The sequence below is a fragment of the Aptenodytes patagonicus genome, chromosome 2, assembly GCF_965638725.1.
Source record: "Aptenodytes patagonicus chromosome 2, bAptPat1.pri.cur, whole genome shotgun sequence".
Classification (NCBI taxonomy): domain Eukaryota; kingdom Metazoa; phylum Chordata; class Aves; order Sphenisciformes; family Spheniscidae; genus Aptenodytes; species Aptenodytes patagonicus.
The window spans coordinates 155,814,091-155,833,993 of record NC_134950.1 but is presented as its reverse complement, the minus strand read 5'-3'; the positions used below and the strand labels follow the sequence as shown (position 1 = coordinate 155,833,993).

The following is a 19,903-nucleotide window of genomic DNA, read 5'->3' as shown; positions in this document are numbered from 1 at the left end:
AATAAACCAATGTTTGCAGAAGTCTATGCCTAAGTAAGAGGTGGCTAGCCTGTCTGCCCAGCTCAGATTTTATTTACCATCATGTTTTAGAGTAATTAGCATGAAAGAAGAATAAATTGTGATTTTAATATTACTATTGTTTTGTATTTCAGAATACAAAACGTTTTGGATAAAGGTTATATAAAAAAAAAAAAGGAGCATAAAGTCAGACTTTTGATTTTTTTTTTTTTTTTGGCTCCCCCCCTTTTTTTTTTTAATTTGTGAAAGGGTTACATTTTAATGTCTGTTTTACCACGTAATCCTAAAAGATTGTTTTGTGGAACAAGTTGCTGGAGAAGATGACTAAAGCAAGAACCCAAGGTGTGTCTAGCATAATATTTTGGAGGGAATACATATTATGGAATGGAAGAGTAAAGGAGAAACTCATAAATTACTTATCTTTTAACCCTTACAATTCTTAGGATAACTATTCTGAATCCAGTAAAACTTAAACAGGGAAAGATATCTTTCAATACAGAAAAGTCTCAGCATAATTTTTGTCTTTTTACCACTGCTGTATCTAACAGAGTAACTGCTTCCACTATTATGTGTTTTCTCTACACACATAAAAACTTAAGTCTCCTGAAGAAGCCATATAAAGGATGCTAATTCCTTTCTGACGGTACTAAAAAACTCCCACAAACCCTTTGTGCTTTCAGATACATTTTAGGCAAGAGAATGGTAAAATGGGCTCTCTCTGTACAGGTGATGTTGGGAGAAATGTTGAGTCTGTAAAATAATAATCCCAAGTCTTTCTGCTCCTCCTGTGGAGGCAACTGCCTCCACCATCTTTAAGAGCTTAGCTGTAGTTGCAAAAGTAGAAATGTGGTAATAGCTTTCGCTGCTCCTCTGCTAGCTTTGTTTCTTCTCAGCAAGAGAATTGCTGGCTAGTGGCTTTTCCTCCTCTTTTGGATATAGCTCAGTGGCATAACACCTTTCAGGTTCAGCTTAGATTCCCTGAGGATGCTGGGCTCTACTTTTGAATACATATGCCTGACAACACATACTCCAAATAAGATTACACCATTAAATTGGCATCTACTTCCTTTCACTCATGTGGAAAAATGTTGCCTGTTATGTATGTACTTGAAACTATAAAACCCCACCCATACACAGTGATATGCAATCAGTCTGAAAGAAAATAAGAAATCCTTCATTTATAGACTAGTTCAGACACTAGTCTTGTAGGCAAAGGCTGTATTTGAAATATATAGCATACGACAGTGTATTACTGTTTTGAGTGCGTATTAAATTACATATACAGTTTTATAATTTTCAAATCCTTTTTGCACAGATTTTATCATTCCAGACTACTGTATTCTGTAGCCTTCACAAACTGGACCATGTGAAGGAAGAGGGCAGTGGGAACATAAATTCTAACATGGGTCTTTTCAAGTAGCTTTTCTTCTGATTTATGTAGTTGGGTTTTTTTTTTTTCTGAGTTGTTAAAGTACCTGATCAGATTCCAACTTGGTACTCAGTGCAGCTTTATAAGCAACTGTGCTGATACAAATGAAGGGCCAGTGTGACTATGGAGAAAAAGAATGAATGGCAGAGCAGAAAGCGGGACGGCTGTATCTTAAACCAATAGTTAACGAAGGCAACACATTACAAAGTGATAGTCTCATGCGGAGAGCCTGAGAAATGACAGAACTATTGTTCATTTCAGCCTATCTTGTTTTTGTTAACATTACCTAATGCAAAATAATGTTGTCTTGTGATGTCCTGCATGTAGTTTTAAAATGTGAAACCCATTGATCACATGGTAATTCCTTACCCAGCTTTAAGTATGGCCACTTGCAACAAAGTGTTAAAACTTCAGATTTTGTTGCAAGAAAGCCAACTTCTGTGTTTCTGTTCTGAATGTTAAAGACAACTAGATTTGTAATGCTGCTTTACTGGTCATTTCTAGTAACATACTGCTCATGAGAATAGCAATCATTGGTTTTATAGTGGAAAAATCACATGCTCATATTTAACACTTCCGAGCTTCTCATTTTACTAGGCTGTTATATCTCCAAATTTAAAATTTTTTAGGCAGCTTTGGAGTCTAAAGGATTGTGTTTACTTACTAGCTGTTGAACAGTAACAGAAATAGGAGATTAAATGCAGTATTATCCCTTCGCACCTCTATTTGGTATTCTGCAGTGTAAATTGGAAGTGCTTACAAAAAAATAAAAGGTAACTAAAAGATTTGGCCATGCAGTACATGTACCTACCTGTTCATTACAGGAACAAAAATTCATATACATATATATGTATATATAAAAGACAAATTATTTTCCCCTCATTGAGACAAGAATTGAGGAAGAGACTTACTTGGTCACTACTTCAACTTAAGATTCAGAAAGAACTTCAAACAAGCTTTGTACCCATTGCATCTCAACCGTGAACACCTAAAATAACTAAGTGAATACATCATACCATTCTTTGAGATGCCAAAGCTATGAAACACTAAATTATCTTTTAGAAAATGGCAGAAGTTATCACAAAGGTGTTCTACACCAGTTTTGTAGTATGGTGTCTGAACTCTTTAAATGTTTGACAGTTCCATTATCTCTTTTAAAACAGACAGTTGACACCAGCAAATAAGGTGAAATTCACTGTTAATTACATCAGTTCAGTTATGGTTGAAAGATAATTTCTATATGCATCTACTTACTACTGTAATGTGACATTTTATAAAATAATGAAGAACCTCTAGTGTCATATTTGCCTACATTTATCTCATTTTAATCCAAACTCCAGGTAGCTCTCTGAGATGATCTAAAAGAATATAGCTATCTGTAAGGTTATAAAACATAAAAAAAAGACAGCTGAGGAGCAAATTTGAACAGAAGCATCACTAGCAAGTGTAAAACGGGAATATACATACAGAATCCATAATAGCTTACTACAGAACAAAAGAGCCACCTGTATCCTTCCAAATACCCCTAAGAGTAAGTCATTCTGGAAGGAAACATGAGTATGGTAACTTTATAATGTGTCATTTCTTAATACTTGATTATTGAAAGCAGGGGAGAAAAAGACCAGTGATACTTTTTATCAGTTCAAAGTAGTCAGCATTTATGGAGATAAAAGGCAAAAAACAAGTCAACAAAATTGCTATATAAATAAGCGATGAGTTAGTGAGCTCTACAATAGTAGAAGCAGGGTGTAAAGTAGTCCCAGAGTGAGAAAAATGAAAAATGGCAAATATTTATGGATATTCAAGTTAGTGTATAGTTTAGTGTACTCATTATGAAAATTTGGTATTATCTTCTGTATGTAAGACCTATTTTTAAATAGTTGGCAAATGAGAAACATGTTTTACTTTTACATGTTATATTTTTAATTGTTGTCTGCTACAGTTTTAAGTAGATACAAGAAAAGTATGGCCAGAGAAAATGAATATATGTAAGGAGTCAAATGTACTTGATTTCTAATCCCAGTTTCACTCTGGATTTCAGTGTATCATTACTTGGGAGAGGAGGGGAAGGAAGGAAGTTTTTAAAAAAAAACAAACCAAAACCAAACAAAAACCCCTCTTCCAGTGAGGCTGAAGAGTGGAATGACATCAAATGTTCACTGTTAATGCTATATATTGCTGTGGATATTTATTTTCTCAAATAAACAGGCTTTCCTTAAAAGTAGAACAATAGAAAACTCATATATGCAATATCAGCCTTTATATTGTCTTTTGTTTCAACCTTTAGCTCCTTTATTTTATACTTGCCTTTATATAATGTACTTAATTGGAGATAAACTCCTAATATTAAAAAAAAAGAGAACAAGAACATTTAAAAAAAGGGTTTTTTAGAAGTTGAACAACTGTCTCCTAGAATTTTATGTCCTTAAAATACAGAGTTGCTTGATTTCAGAAAGCACCAAGAATGACACACAGTTTAACCTATATGCCCTTTATGCATAGCTACTTTGTGACTAGAACCAATGATTGCTGTTAGAATGGAAGACAATATGAAACCCATGTTCGGAAGACTACAACTCATGCTTAAAGAAACTACTGAAAGTCTTTCTTTGACTCAGAGAGGTTTTAAGCCACAAAACTAAATAAATACTAAATTTTGTAAAAACTTGTCAAATGGTACATAGAACTTGCAAACCAAAATAACAAGTTAAGTTTTTGGGCTCCACAAACCTGAGTTAGATGATATCACAAGAGACCCCTTTCTGCAGCTGTATGGATGAAGCTGTTGGATCTTAGCCCTTAATGCTCAGTCTGAATTTAGTACTTTTGAATGTATATTGAAACAGTTATATTTACCACCTACATAGCTGATGTACAAAGTTCTTTCGTTTTAGTAAAGCTTGTCCTTTTAATTAAGCATTTTGAGATCATAAAAAGATGGAGCCTTAAAGAAATGCCTCCAATGTTAAAAAGCTAATTTCAGCAGCTTGTACAAAAAAAGAACAGCAGTTTAAAATGCCGTATTCGTTATATTTCAGTTACCTTACAGTTCATTAAATTTCAGTTTTTAAAACAGACACATAGCACTTTGGTACAACAACTGAGGGTACAACAACTGAGTTTACACTTACTGATCTTCTACTGAGAGCTGGCAAAGAGTATTTTGGTCATTATGCAAAACATACCAATTTTAGATTAACTACTGTCATAGTGCAGTACTGATGTCCACAAATGTAATATGAGGATTTTGGTAAATGCTACAAAATGGCAAAACTTAAAGTATATCTGCATATTGTAGCTGAAAGGAAGGCAAAATAGAAACAAAAGTCTGTTCATGTTGTATACTTTTTCCTGTTACCACCTTTACAGAACAGAAATTAGGGCTGATGCTGTTTTCAAATATCACACTTTTCATCTTACCAGCAAATTAATTTAGGTAATTTTAAGGACGAATCAACTTCTGCTACAAAATAGTAAAACGCAATCTACAAAACATTAAAAGCTGATGGGTCCAAGAGTTTCAGGCCAAAACTCTTTCTTAATGCATACTGTCCTGTTTGTATCCAAACGTTATTGTCCATTCCGCTTGTTCTGCACTTTTCTCAAGCCTGTGGTAGGCTAAAAATGCAAAGGTCAGTTAAGGATAAGTTTAAACTTGAATATTCTTTCTTTATAGTTCAGGATATTTTCTCTACTTTGCTTTTCATTATGTATTGTTTTTCTTTCATCAGTGGAAGTGGAGAGTTACATTTAATGGCCTTATTTTTTGCTTAGCTGCCAGGTATTTAATTTTCATTTAGTGTTTTAGGTCAAAGACAATCTATGATAGTGTATTGCTATTTTTTTTTTTGTCATAGTCTTATCTATCGGTTAGTTGGATAAACTGAATTATTCAGTATTTGTGGAAAACTCCGTAGATGTTTTATGTGAAATTTATTTTAGGATTACTTTAGGATTACTATTTCTAGCTAGTGTGTGCTTTAAGCTTTAAAATTAGCATAAAAAGCAATATGCAATTTTAACACTTGGTTCTGATGTAACTACTGAAATACAAATGAATACAATTATATTCCTTAGTTCATGCCACTATCCTTTAAAAAAAACCAAACAAAGCGAAACGAAAAACAAAACCCACAAAACCAACCCCTCCCTTAAATAAAAAAAAAGTCCCATTCTCCTTAGCACCTGTCTTCCACTGCATTACCCATTTGCAATACAGATAGAATTTCCTGTCCCAGAGAGGTTGTGAAGCTAAATGACTTGCAGGTGAAACAGTTTGGGAGACCTATGGGGAAGTCAGACATGCAAATAGTTGGCTTGAAACTGCTGGTAACACTGCATCTATCAATATTTCATCCAGTGGCTAGGAGTTGTTTAAGGTTGAGGATGGTGGTATTATTATTAAAGAGGTGATGCGATTAAAAAAAATGGCTTTTGCTTCTATTATAGAGATATCAGATTTTTAAAATTGCTACGGAAAACAAGACTCTTCTAATGCTTCTGTTACGTTTATGTCCTATTTCTGAAAGTTCTATTTCCCAGGAGTAATATATGATAAAGAACAAGTTCTGTCTACTGATTCTCATATAACAGCACAAAACTACAGTATTTTGCTTTAAAAGTGGAGGGATACTTAAATTCAAACAAAACACAATTTTCTCATACTTTTTAATTAAAATAAACATAACTTCAAGAAGGTGGATTTATTTATGATTTAACTATAGAACTAGAATTACGTAATAACCTAATGCAAGAACATAACATATATAAGCATGTGAAGTGTTCCTTAACTGGACAGCTCTGGCGAAACGGTTTTTGACATTTTTATGGCTGTGCTGTGACGACCTGGGGTGGCATGTGGAGACATTACTGAGACAAGTGAGACTCTAAATTTCCTATCGCTTGATTATAGCAGAATACTGCATCAATTTAATCAAATCATTGAGACGTAAAGGAGCTTACCTAATGAGACATGCTCAAATTAGTTCTAACCTTTGCCTGCACTGAGCTCGCGTGACGGGTAACTGATAACTTAAATCCAAGCAAGGGTTAAACTGGTTCACGTGTCTGCACTTCGCTACTGGACCGAGTTTCTGAAAGCCTCAGAGAAATAGGTTGGAAATGCTGTTGTGGAGGTGACCGGTTCTTACAGTTCTTCACGTTTTCAGGGAGGTGCCTGTGTTTCTCCTTCATTTAGCACGAATGCGAACTTGGTTCCACGATGCAGGGAGGGACCGAGCCCGGCAACCAGGTACTGCTGAGGGGGCAGGGGGTGCCGCCTCGCTCCTCCAGGCTCCGCGGGAGGCTCGGGACAGGGGCCGCTGCCGTCCGCCGCGGGGCTCGGGCCGGGCCCTGAGGCGAGGAGCGCTTCCCCCTCCCCGGGCGGCCCCTCAGCCGCGCGGCCGCCCCGCGGTCGGACTCCCCCGCTGGGCGCCGCTCCGGCCGTTGCTCGGGGGGTGCCGCGCTCGAAGGGAACCGGGCGCCGCCGCCCGCCTGGGTCGCGGTAAGTTCGGTGCTCAAGACAGGCTGCCCTTCGGTCCGGTGCCTAGCCGGCCCCCGAGTGACCGGAAAGGTCGGGGCTGGCACTTTCCCGCCCTCCCCTGCTTCTGTTCCCCAGGTTTCCCGTAGCTAGGAGGCTGTCACGGAAAGGCTCCTTTTACCTCGAGGAGCCTTCCCCTCCAGGGGGTGGGGGGATTTGGGGCCAGCTGAACCTCCTCACCTCCACGGGAGCGGAGCGCGCCTTCCCCGGCGCGGCTCAGAGGCAGGGGAGCGGAGCCGTCCCGGCCGCGCTCTGGGGAAAAGCCCCCCTCCCCGCGAGACGGGGGCCCGCCGGGAGCAGCTGCGCCCCCGCGGCCCCGCCAGTAGCGCCCCGTGCCCGCTGCCCGGCCGCTCCGAGCTCTCCCGCGCTCCCGAGCCCGCGCTCCCGTGCCCGCGCTGCGCGCGCTCTCCCCCGGGCGGCGCTGTGCCCGCGCCCCTGCGCGATGCAGTGTGGGAATGGCTGTGGCGCTGGGGTTGGCTGAAAGAGGCGGCCAGTCGAGGTTTAATGTCCGCCATGTTGGCCGTGGCGTATTGAGCGGAGCCGGAGCGGCGGAGGAGAGAAGCCAGCGCCCAGCCCAGCCGCGCCAGCCGGCGCCGCCGGGCCCCGTGTCGGAGTGCGCCCCGCCCTGCCGGGGGAGCCCCGGTCCCTCCATGAGAGCGCTCGGCGGGGTCCGGCTCTCAGCTCGGAGCGCTCTTGCTGTCGCCCCCCCCTCCCCAGCCGGAGCCGCCATCGCCGCCTAACATGAGCAAACTGTCGTTCCGGGCCCGGGCGCTGGACGCGTCCAAGCCGCTGCCCGTCTTCCGCTGCGAGGACCTGCCCGACTTGGCCGAATATGCCTCCATTAACCGGGCCGTGCCGCAGATGCCCACGGGCATGGAGAAGGAAGAGGAGTCGGTACGTGAGACCCCCCCCCCCCCCCGGCCGGGTCCCTCCATCCCCCCCGCACCCGGGGCCCCCACCTTCGCCTCTGCGCAAGCACAAAATGGCCGCCATCTTCTCCCCGCTCTCCCCGCCCGCCGGGAGGGGGGGACACACACCTGGGGAGGGAAGGCGCCGATCCCGGTGGCCCCTTACCGCACCTTCCCCCAGCGCTCTCCTACGGCTCCCTCTCCCCCCGGCCCGCGCCCCGCGGTAGCTGGCGGCCCTTTCGCGAGGCCCCGAAAGGCACAAAGGGGGTCACGTGATACCGCGGGCGGCCGCCATTTTGTCTCGGTTCTTGGGCCGGGCCTTGTGCGGCAGCGGCGAGGAGACGGGCCTCGGCGGCGCCGTGCCCGCTCTGCCCCACCGGGTGGCGCTGCCGGGCCGGCCGCCGCCGCAGGGGGCGCTCGGCGGCGGGTGGCTCGGAAGTTGTGGCTGCTGGCGCGGGAGCGCGCGCGCTGGCCCGGGCCGCCCTCGTGGGGGAGCGGGGAGCAACGGCCGGGCCGGCTGCGGGCTCGGGGCCCCGAGTTCAGGGTGCGGGGAGCCGAGCGGGGCTCGTCGCTGTTTGCTGAAGCGTTGTTCCCTTTGCCGGCATCCCCGCGCACGTGTGGTGGTGGCGTGCCTCCTCCTGACGGGCGGTAACGCTGGGGCTGCCGATGAGCGGCTCCAGCATGAACTTAGTATCTTTTTTGCTGCCAGAGATAGGAAGTGGAAGGGTTTCTGTTTAGGTTCATCTGAAAGCCCTAGAAGTGCCTTCAGACAGGCGTGGTGTAAGTAAAATTGTGATGTTCACTACGTGGAAATACAAAAGTCCGTACTGAAATACTACTCAAAGTAAGAAAATCCGAGTTTGGAGGCCAAAAGCCTATCACTTCCCTCTCAGTTTTGTTGTCTCAGTGGAGAATGAAACTTAAACCTTTTCGAACTTCAGGATCATTTAATCATCCACTCAACACGTTCCAGGATAGGTATAACATTCAATAGCTGTTACTGCTGAAGACCCCTGCTGAAGTGGGTTATTTGTTAATTTTCAATGTTTGCAGATCTTTAATTATTTCCTTAGTATAATCAGTTTCCCCCATTTGTGCATTAAGCACAGCAAATAGGAGAGAACTGTAGGAATACAGTTATGTAAACAGGTTTTGAAATTTAGTGATAAGAACAAAGGTGACAATTTCATAGTCTTGAGTTTTGCTAGCTGTCAGGCTGCGTTGTCCTTCAAAGGTGACAGGCTGTAAAGTTCCTGTTTGTATTTCTAGCTGTAGCAAACTTTGAGTTACTTCTCTAAAACTTAAAATACACATACCTTCTTTAAACGTAGTCTTCTCTTTATGACGCTGTTGTTCTAAGCTAACTGATTCTGTGAATTTTTATGAAATGTCTTCAGGCTGAATGATTTCTAGAGAGTAGTACTCTTTGCATGTTGTTGTCTCCAGTAACTACTTTCTGAGGCTTTTCTAGTGTAACTGTCTACAATTTTAACACAATTCAGTATTTCCAAGTCCTGTGCAAGTCACAAGTTGCTTAAAACGTCCACTAAAATGTATATTGTGAAATGTGTGGGGGGGTTGTTGGTGGGGTTTTTATGGTTTTGTTTGGGTTTTTTTATTTTTGTGAAGTGAAGGTGCTCAAAACTTTAGTATGGTATCCGTTTAGTAGTAGTATTTAAGCAGTAGGTAGCAATGCTTAGATGCTCATGTTTCTTTTGTTGCAGTAGGTGCATTCTGAATTGATACCCATAGATTGGGAATATGAGAGAGCACCCTTAATTTCCACTTGTACTAGAATTTTAAATTTTGTTATGTTTGCTATGATACTTGCTTGCCGAGTTTATTTCTCAGTTAAAGTGAGGAAGTGTGCGGGCATGCATTTATTAATGTAGAAATGTCAGGTTGCTATCTTTCTCTTTTACTGTTTGCTTGGCAGTTACAAGTCTTCAGGCTAGAAAATTACATGGGGTAACTATATAGCCTCCATAAACCCAGAGATATATGTCCTAGCTAAGGAAAAGTAGTTGTTGGCAAGGGAAAATTTTTAAACATTAATTGTAAGACTTGTTTCTGTGGTTAATGTGATGCTTTTGTTTACTAAATCTAGCTTTGAGGGTTAAACTTCAGAGCTGTAGATGCAAGTAGACACTTTCCACAGTTAAAGTTTGCTCATGCCTTTGTTTTAAATATATATGTATGCACACAAACACACCCCCAAGAGAAATTTGTTTGCCATTGGTAAACACAGGTGGCTTCCTGAATCTTTTTTGGATCTTCTTACATAAAACAGTTGATGTTAAACTCTTCCCCCTTCTTGTTTCTGCAGACTTGCTAAATTTCCTTCCTACCCTCTTGTTGCCTCAAAAAGCTTTCTCTTCGGCTTTATGTTGGTGTTGACAACAAAGAGACATGGTAGTTGACTGAAGTTATGGCAGACCTTACAGGTTTAATACCCTGCTACATTCTGTTTCCCAAAATTCATGCGATGCAGAGTTTTGGAAAGTTGGGAGTTGTTTGTATTATGTAGCAGTTGAAGACTTGAGTTAGAGGATTTTTTCCTAATAATTGTGAAAATAATAGATATTTTGTATTATCCATGTCTTTACAAACAGATGGGAAGGTGCCCATAAGAATCTAGGGGCAGGGAGCGGCTTCAACTAGTGTGAACAGACATTTATAACTATTTTATAAATAGAATTCTAATATTGCCTTGAGTTTTGCATAAATGTAACTTTAAACGAACACATATTTGGAGTTAAGAGCTCTCCTCTTGACTAAATAACTTTCCGTAGGGAAAAATGCAATCAAAGAGATTTAATAGTCAAACATCAAGTCACAAGATATTTAAATGACTTATTAGTGTTTTGATGCACAAAAAGGAGTCTATTTTGCTTCCTTTTCATCTTATCCTTCTCCCATCCTGTTCCTACAAAGAATAAATGTGGAACATAGTACATCTTCATTATTACAACTGGAAACTTCAGTTGAGCAGTGGTGTTCTGTAAGAGTCTTCTGAAGGAAAAACAACCTTGCTAAGTTGATCTGAGTTCTAAAATATGTAATTGATAGGAGGAATATAGTAACTCTTTAAAAAGAAGTGGCAACTAAGGGCCTTAAAATCATGTTAATTCTGTTAACAAGTAGAGTATACCTTTCTGCTTATTAAGTCATCATTTCAGTTAGTGGTTTTGTTTGGAGGTAAGAGAGTATAGTAAAAAGCTCTCTGGCACGCAGACAGTGGTACTTGAAGTTATCAACTGATACTGTGTTCTGACAGTTGGTTCAGCTCCCAAGTTTCTAGCGTAAACACATTGTGGTTGTTGCCAAGTCTGTTGCTAAATCTAAAACTAAAAACTATCAGGAGACATGCATCTCTAAAAAAGAAAAAAAAAACAAAACCCAAACCTTCAAAATGTAATGACACTTCTTATGCAACACTAAACATCCCCTGTATTATCTCAAAATCCTGTTTTTGAGCAAAAAGCATCCTTAGTGCTGTAATTTTGAGAACCAAACAACAGATCACTGTAAATAACATAGTGATGCAGATTTGGCTAACAAGTCCATTTTAATTCATAACTGAATAAAGAAGTAGATGGATCAGGTTTGTTTATCCTTTGTGAAGGATTTTTTTTTTTTAAAGGTGTTAATTTGTATGCCCTCTTGTTCTATGTTTTTTGAGGGGGGTGCTGCTTTTATTTTTCTTTAACCAGAAATTCAGATTCTAGACTGGAAGGAGACAGCTGGAAAAGCAGAGCAGAGGTAACTTTAGTTATTTGAGATAAAATGCTTTACTCAAAAAATAGGACAGACCGAAGCTTTCTGAACACGTTCAGTAGCTTATGTTTCAGAAAGAAAGCATGCATAGCTTTACAGGCATCCTAGATTTGATGGCCTCCAACCAAACCAAAGAAAACTACACTTGTTTTCCCTGCATTTGTCTGAAAGGGAGGGAGATACAGGATGGACACACACCGCATCCCCAGCCTCTAGATTCTCTTAAATAAAAAATAGAAACTTCAGGAGTTTTTCAGACTTTGTAGATAATAATAATAAAAAAAATTATCCTTGTGGAAAATTATTGTGAATATAGTTTTGGGGTTTTTTTAAGAGAGCTGGAAAAAAAAAAGAACAATGTGTTTGAAGCACCTCATATCGACATTTACAAGGCATATTTAAAATGTCAGGAAGTGTGAACTTCTTAGCTGAAGCAGTGCCTCAACAAAGATTAGTGTGTGAGCAGAGATACTTTTAATTAAGTGCACTAGTATACCTCAGAGAAATGAATTATCTAAATAGGAAAATATGGCTATGTTGATGACATTCCTACAGTTAATAACAGTCCTGTGGGTATGGGAATTATAATGGGTTTGAGGGGTTTTTGTTTTGTTTTTCTCTTGAGTGAGTTTGTTATCCTGATGTAAATGCCGATTATTACTATGGCCATACTAAGGTTTTGGATGTTACATTTTCGTTTAGTCTTGTGCATGTTCAGGTTTGTATACATTAGATGCACGTTTTCCATCAGGTAAACTTTTCTAAATCCCGGTGTCTCTGTCCTTGGTGTTGAGGCAGGGGAGAGAGTATCAAGCAGTGAGAAGTCCTGTTGCTTTATTGTATGACTCTTCTTAACTCCCTCTTCTGACTAAGCTCATGGTCCGGTGGTTAATCTTTGCCCTCATCTTAACTCTGGAGTAGCAGATTTCTTGTCCTACTAGATTTCTGCCAGACTGATGCACTATGTGGAGTTCTGTTCCTAAGGTTCAGAGTTTAAAATCGGAGCTTGCTTTCTAATTTTATTTAGCGTTGCTAGTAGCAGGTAGAATAATTAAGCACCCAGAGTCTGAAATGAGAAGCTGTACAGGTGTTCATTCAGTTCTTACTGTTTTCCTTTGCATATGTGTTATGATGTAACTAACAGGTTGCACAGAAGGTGGAATTAAGTCTGTGTGTGCAATTGTCATTTGTAAATACTGTCATACCTTGTTACCTGGTGTTTGAGCAAACTGCTGAAATAGTTTAAAAATGTGCTTTTCATCTCTTTAAATCCATAGTTGTAGTTATCTTCCCAGCCCTGGCTTTGAGGATGTTTAAGAAAAGCTTACTTGGTAAAATTTCATTATTGGACGTAACTCTTTTTTCCCCCTCATATCAGCATGACCTATCAGTATTTGCTAAATGCTATAGAAGACCTAATGAAGATAACCTCATGTTCATTCAGATGCTTTGGGACACTTTAAACATTCTCTAATAGGTTGTGTCTTAATTTAGCAAAGTGCTACTTGGTTAATTTCCAATTTAACCAGTTTGGGTAGGCTCAAGGATCACATCGTCTCCATAAAACTGCCTTAAGCACAGCTACCGTAGATCTCTTCTGAGCAATACCTGCACAGAAAGTACGCCTTTGTCCTCCCAGATCATGCTGGAGGCATTGGGAGGCTACCCTCTCCAGATTTTCTTGCTGCTGAACAGCTGTTTTTACCTTATCAAGGAAGAAAGCTGGTAAAGAATGTACAAAAGGGACCATATGTGACCATCTAAGCTGTGATGAGTTTAAAAATTGTGAAGTAAGTGTACAGCTGAGGTGTAGGAGTCAGTGTATGAATGGTCTTGAATTACATGTGTAAATTTCACTAAAGGTCCTATAGTCTTTTTTGTTCATTACATTCTTGCCAGCATAAGAAACTGCATTCTGTGTGTGCTTCCATAAAAGTATGCGTTTTCTTCTAATTAAACAACCATGTACATGGTGTCTAAGAACTTTTAAAATAACCACTACCTTGCTGATGCATGATTCACTGATATTAAGTGTTTTAGGATCTTGTAGGGGCAATCAGAATTATATGAATGTAAAATCATAATGGATACTGTAACTGAATAATCAGTTTCAAGTCTGGATTTTTTTTTCTTTTCTTTGATGTAGAGTCAGGAAACTCCCTATAAAGTTTTTAGCTTACTAACAGAAGAGAATCTGCCCCCCCAGCCCCCCTGGATGTAGAAGTCAAGTATAATCTTAAAACAAATTAACTGAACCCTTAGTGTTCTCTTCTTAGACCAGGAGAGCTGAAACATTAAAGGATTTTGAGGTAAATGGGGAGAGTAGAGACGGGTTTTTTCCCATACTCTCTGATGAGTCCTGCAAACTGGAAGAGTATTGCTTCCTGTTTATGTCATGTTCCCCTTTGTCCAGCTCTTCTGCTTGCTCATAGTAGGAGGCGTTAATTTTATACACTAGTCTAATCATCTTTATGCTTAATTTTAAATACAGTTAAGTTATAGGTTAGATTCCTAAGAGCATTCGTGTTTGATAATTTGATAGGAGGGAACAGCGAAACAAGGGTTTGTTGCAATTTTATCTAAAGCAACAGTCTACAAACACCTCAATTCAGAGCTGGAAGAGATTTTTCTGTGAGCTCATATAATGGCCTTAATTTTATCTTCTAGTTCGGTATTGAGCTTAGTAACTTACTTCAGAGAAACCTGTGAGAAAAAGACCCGATATCCTTAGCCAGAGAATTTTGAGAGAAAAAACATGACAGCTCACCACAAATGGCCAAATTTCAAGTGTAAGAAAACTCCCATACTATGTCAAAATATTCAGATGATGAAAAGTGTTTGTTTTCTTTTCCCCTTCTCTCTCTGTGCCCAGCTCCTGACTATTGAGTAGTGGTGGCAGCTTACTGGATGTTTCACCTTCAGTTACACCAAAGCTTTCTGTTCTGTTGTGTTTAATGTTGGCAGGTATTCTGTGCACCTGAACATCCATGCAAGTTAGGAAGTCTGGCTGATGGTGAGGAGTAGCTTCTGTAGTGAGCAATTTATGCACTGTCTCTGACTACCTAAAGAAGCTGGTTAATTCTGTGCTATGAAACCCACTTGTACCAACAATCTTTTCCTTTTGAAGTCAGAGGGATAGTGGTGGCATAGACTTCTATTAGAGATTGGTGGAATTTATTTGAGGCTGGAATGACATTGCCCATCCCAATCTGAAATCAGAAGAAGCAAAACTTACGGTGTTCATCTAGGAACAAGAAGTACAGATAACACCTATGGGATTTGACAACTTCCTGGAAGCTAGCAGTTCTGTGTAAAAGTTTAGGAATCATGATAGATGGCCTGTTGTTACACCATAGAGAAGTCAGGCACTAACTTAAAAGTTGTGAGCAGGGGACTGCCATGAAAGTGGTTTGATAATGTGATGTTAGTTCTGTATATGGTGTCAGTTAAATGTAATAATGGTGAAGGTGTACATGTCATGCTCTAAAGTAATGTTGAAAATACTTAAGGTTTCAGAAAATAGCAAGAAGAGTTGGTTGATCTTCAGTGCCTTATGCAGGTCAGAGGCTTCTCCAGGAGGTCCAAATTCTGTTTTGAAATGATGGAGGGTATGGATTAGCAAACTCACTTTGGAAGAATTTCAAGTCAGGACATTTGTGTTCTAAGTGGAGTATGTTCTTTTTCTAGTTTGTTTATCATCTATACAAGTTATGTATGTATAGAACAGCAATTTAATTCCTGCTAAGAAAGCTGTTCCAGAAAAGCTAAGTGTAGACCAGTCTTAAGGAATTAGTTTGATGTATGCACACTCAAATTATTTTTAACCTTTTCTTGACTTCCCAGTAATTGCACAAAGAGAAGGCATGTAACAGCAGGGGCTTTATGCATAGCAGAGTTACTTACAGTGAGACCAATTGTTCACGTTCAGACTCATGTTTATTTACAATGAGGATGGTTAACCATTGGAAGAGATTAAAAATAACTCTGAAATTATTTACATTAAGGCTGGGGGGGGGAAGCCCACAAAGATGACTTCGTTAGCAGTATTCTTAATAGCACAAAAAGTAATACAACTGGCAGGGTTTTGGAGTTAAAGGAGAGGAGCTTATGTCAGGGTAAACTGTAAGTCATTTTAAGGCCAGGCTTGTATGGTAAGCCTTTACCTCCTGGGAATTTTCACAGCCTGTCTTAAGGAGGAGCCCCATAAGGTTATCTTCTGGACTGTTTTTCAGATTTGATCTATCATGTAATGGATTTCAGCAAAGGATTGGGTGTTAATTGTATGCAGTAAAATACTAATAACATTAATAATGGGAATTCTCAAACATTAATGTTTGAGAATGAGGGTGATGTGGCTTTATTTTTCTTTTCATTTTAATAGCTAACATCCTGTATTTTATTCCAGTAAAACTTAAGTTGTTCACAGGAACCTGCCTAATACTAACTTGTTTTGGGTAGGAAAAAAGTGCAATGTGGAAAGCCCTTAAATCTGCTAATGTTTCCTTTGAGTAGACCACTTTGCTTGTAGCTGTCTTAATGGTTGTGCCATAATTATATAATCATACTCCTCAGAACTGCATATGCAATTATTTCAATATCAATTTGTAAGGAGTATTCAGTGTGAGTTAATACATTACTTTTCAAAGTCTTTGTTTTAAAGGAATGTGTGTGTGGGGGAGTCTGCTCTGCTAGAACAGAATACTGTAATTCGCTGACCTTAGGTATATGTAATAAATTACTTGTTCTTTTTCCCCTTCATTTCCACTTTGTACTTGTAAGAGGAAAAACTAGCTTTAATATCGAGGAATGCATCAAATGACTAATGCATCAGAAAAAAAAATGCTGGCTGCTGTGTTTGTGTCTGTATATATCCTCTTCCTGTTTAATGATCCTTTACGTACGCTCTGCTCTCCCTTCCACCAGTGTATGTGTATTTCTGTGTATTCAGCTGTATGTACATTCAAAGACTAACCCTGTTCTGAGAGGATCTTTCTGGTTAAACAAATACATGAAGGTGAATTGCATGAATTGAGGATGGAATAAAAGTTTGAAAACTTCCTGGTCTGTCAGTCTCTTCAAGGACAGGTAGTTTGAGTGAGAGAGGAAACTATCTTCTTAAGCCTTAAGTACCACTCTTAAAGATTTGTTTCCTTTATGTTTAATCAGGAGTTAAGAAATTAATGCTTTTTGAATTGGACACTTTCAAGAGGGTGTTGTTGGAAAGGGTTGCTTTCCAACATCTGTTTACATTCATACCTTTATACCAATTTCATGACTTCAAGGTTGTTCCTTCATAGTTGTAAATAGAGATTTTGTAGCCTGCCTGCAAGACTTACCAAGCTTACATTTGAGGAGAGAGATTTGTTGTAAAGGCTGCCCTATATATACATTTCATGCTACTGTCCACTTTCTGTTATAATTTGAAGAGCTGTAGTCTTCAGATTCTTCACTGATCAGATGTCTGACTCAAACCATGGCTGCTAGGAAGGCATTAGCATGGAAAGTTGAATTCTACATAGGCTTCTGTTTCAAGATTTTCCTTTTCAAAACTCAAGGATTTTGTACAAGGTTGTGTTGTTATGAAAGTGTAATGATTGTGCATTAAAGATGCAGAACTTTTTTTGGAAAGGGAGGAAAGGGTGTTAGTTGCTTTGCCAAACTATTGATCTGTAATGAGTCTCACCCAAAATGCCTTTCTCAGCATAGGTATGGAAACACTTCACATAACTTGATTTTTTTTTTTTTTTTAATTCTTCTGTCTGTGCCATTATCATTCCCCATGTTAGTCTGTCTACATAGTATGTAACATCTTTTCTTCCAGGTGTTTCCCGAGATTTAATTATTTGAAATGTCCCCTTCCCTTGTGTTTCTAAATTCTCTAGTTTTGTTCTCCTTCTTAAGTTTCTTTAAACACTGGTGATAAAACTCTATTCCTGGTTTCTCCTGTGCCTTTATGTTTTTGCTTAAGAAATGCAGCTTTTAACTGTGTGGTAAATCTACACCCCCCCACCCCCAATCCTGTATTAGTATTTCAGCAGGACATGTCCTGTGTGCCTTTTTAATATTTGATTTTTCTCACTACTTAAATACAAGAAAAAGAATTCTGAAAAGAGTGGCAGAAAGTAGGAACTGACTTCAGGAAGAAGATTTTACAGTATTGTGATCTGACTTACAATATTTACAATTCAGTAACCTAGATATATCTCAAAAAAGAGCTGAATTTAAAATGGGGGTGGTTTTATTGGAAAGTTTAGGAGTAAGGCTACAGGTAAGAGTCAACCTGGGTTTGAGCCCTGTAGAATTTTTGAATTTTGTACAGCTACTGGAATCCTTCAAGCAGGCTACTTACATAAAACTGTTGGAACCTTCAGATCCTAATGGATAAATTTATGCACTCTCTTCTGTTTCTCAATGATTTTTTTTTTTTTACTTTCATGTGTTCTTTTCCAAACATGATGACCTTGTTTGCCCTTCTCTTGCTATTTGTTTTGTTAGAAGAAAGTTATGATTAATATTAGTGCACTAGCTCTGCTTTCTGATGAAGATGCTGTGGTCTTAAAGTAGGCTAAGTACTGTATGAAACTGTTCAAATGTTAGGAATAAAGGTAGTTTAATACTCACAGTCCACCTTGGGCAACTAATATATTTCATTGAGTTAGAACTTCAAGTCCATAGGCAGGACTTTATTTTCTTGCTGTTTGTATGAGGGGAAAGAACTTGAGCTACCAAAACAGAAGTAAAACAGCTTCCCTTTTTTGTCCATAATAGAAGGTTTGTTCAGTGAGAAAAAAGTATGTGTGGGAAATTAGTGTAACATGCATGTTTATAATAAAGTCCCTCTTGTCTAACAAATCTTTACCAGAGCTGTAGGATAAGAGTGATTAACAGAACTTTCTGTTGCATGTTCATTCTCTCAGCCTTCCTCTGAAGGAGAGGTATTTCCTCTGAGGTGTCTTGTCTTGAGAAGATGTTTAGAAATTTGCTCAATGGTAGCTAAATATTGAAAACAAATTTGGCATGTCTTGGGCTGGAACAGAAAGCGGTGAAGTTTTTTGATGATCTTCACAGCTTTATTGGAGGAAGTTGTTGCAGTTAATGTATTAACCCTATGTCTGGCCTGGTTTTCCATAGCATCTGTATTTTACTGCAGAAGGACCTTGAGCTGGTAGATGGTGGTAGTTAAACATTGTCTTTGGGAGCTTTAGCTGGCTTTTAGGTAGCTGGAGTGTGGGCTACAGAATATCCTAGAAATAAAGACAAAACCTTGGCATTGATAAAATCTGGAGAAGCTGGTGAGGGAAGAGAAGCTCTGAAGTGCTCCTAGTAAGTTTATGACACTGAGGAAAGTGTACTGCAAACTATCTACTAGCTATAATTTTGTAGGTGTTAATGTCATGGGTATGTTGCAGGACTAGTCTAGTCAGAAGATAACAGTTTCGTTGTTGTATGGCAGGATAGTGTGAAGTTCTGAAGCCATCTGGAAGCAATAGGAAAAACATTCATGGATGTTCCCACTGGTAAGTGAGAGCCTGTCAAAAAAACAAACCTGTAAAACCAAGCCCTCAATTTGTTCATTATTGATTCATTTCAGCAGGTAGAGAAGGTCCCTGTGCATGATTTAGTAACCTGATTATTTTTAAATGTTGTATCCAGTGGTTGACTTAACTCTGTAATTTGAAAAATTAAAGTAGTAAGGTAACTGACATTTTATTTTGGCTTGTATTAAATTAAATTGTCATTTCTCTGGTATAATTTTCTGGAAAAAAATAACTTGAATGTTTTCCAATGTTAGTCTTCTCATGAATATCATTGTCCTGTCTCTCAGCAATGTTAAGTTTGACCTCTTACTTGACCTGTGCTCAAGAGAACTCTGGATTAGAGAGGCACTTTTTCAGTTAATAGATAAGGGGAAGATTTAACAATAAATTTGCTGGAGTCTCTTATGCCAGACTGTTTTGCACTGTGGTCAGAAGTGTATGTACAGTTCACTTCTGTGTTTAGACTGGATGTTTGTCTTGGTTTTGTGGTTATTCCCACCGTTAACAGGGAGAGTGAGTGTGCATGTATGTGTTAGGCTGCGGTGTAATTTCTCTTCAGATGGTCGTAGAGCTGAATGCCAGCTGAGAAGTTTACTGTCTGGATTGTTTCAATACTTTGCTCTTTCATGCTTGTTAAGTATGAATTATGCATTCACATTACCTGAGAATGTTGACAGTATTTATTGCTGAGGAT

At 39.6% G+C, this 19,903-nt stretch overlaps 1 protein-coding gene across 7 annotated transcripts in view; it reads left to right on the top strand.

Moving 5' to 3' along the window:
• Positions 1 to 19,903, top strand: part of EPC1 (enhancer of polycomb 1) — a 70,056-nt gene that overhangs the window by 11,253 nt on the left and 38,900 nt on the right. For 6 of the 7 annotated variants that reach the window (XM_076331832.1, XM_076331830.1, XM_076331831.1 and 3 more), the window contains exon 1: positions 7,442 to 7,880. The exons of the other annotated variant lie outside the window; for it this stretch is intronic. In XM_076331832.1, coding sequence (XP_076187947.1) covers positions 7,728 to 7,880 — 153 coding nt within the window. In that variant the 5' untranslated portion in view covers positions 7,442 to 7,727. Of the gene's footprint in view, positions 1 to 7,441; positions 7,881 to 19,903 lie in introns of those variants that run through there. 7 annotated transcript variants of the gene reach the window in all.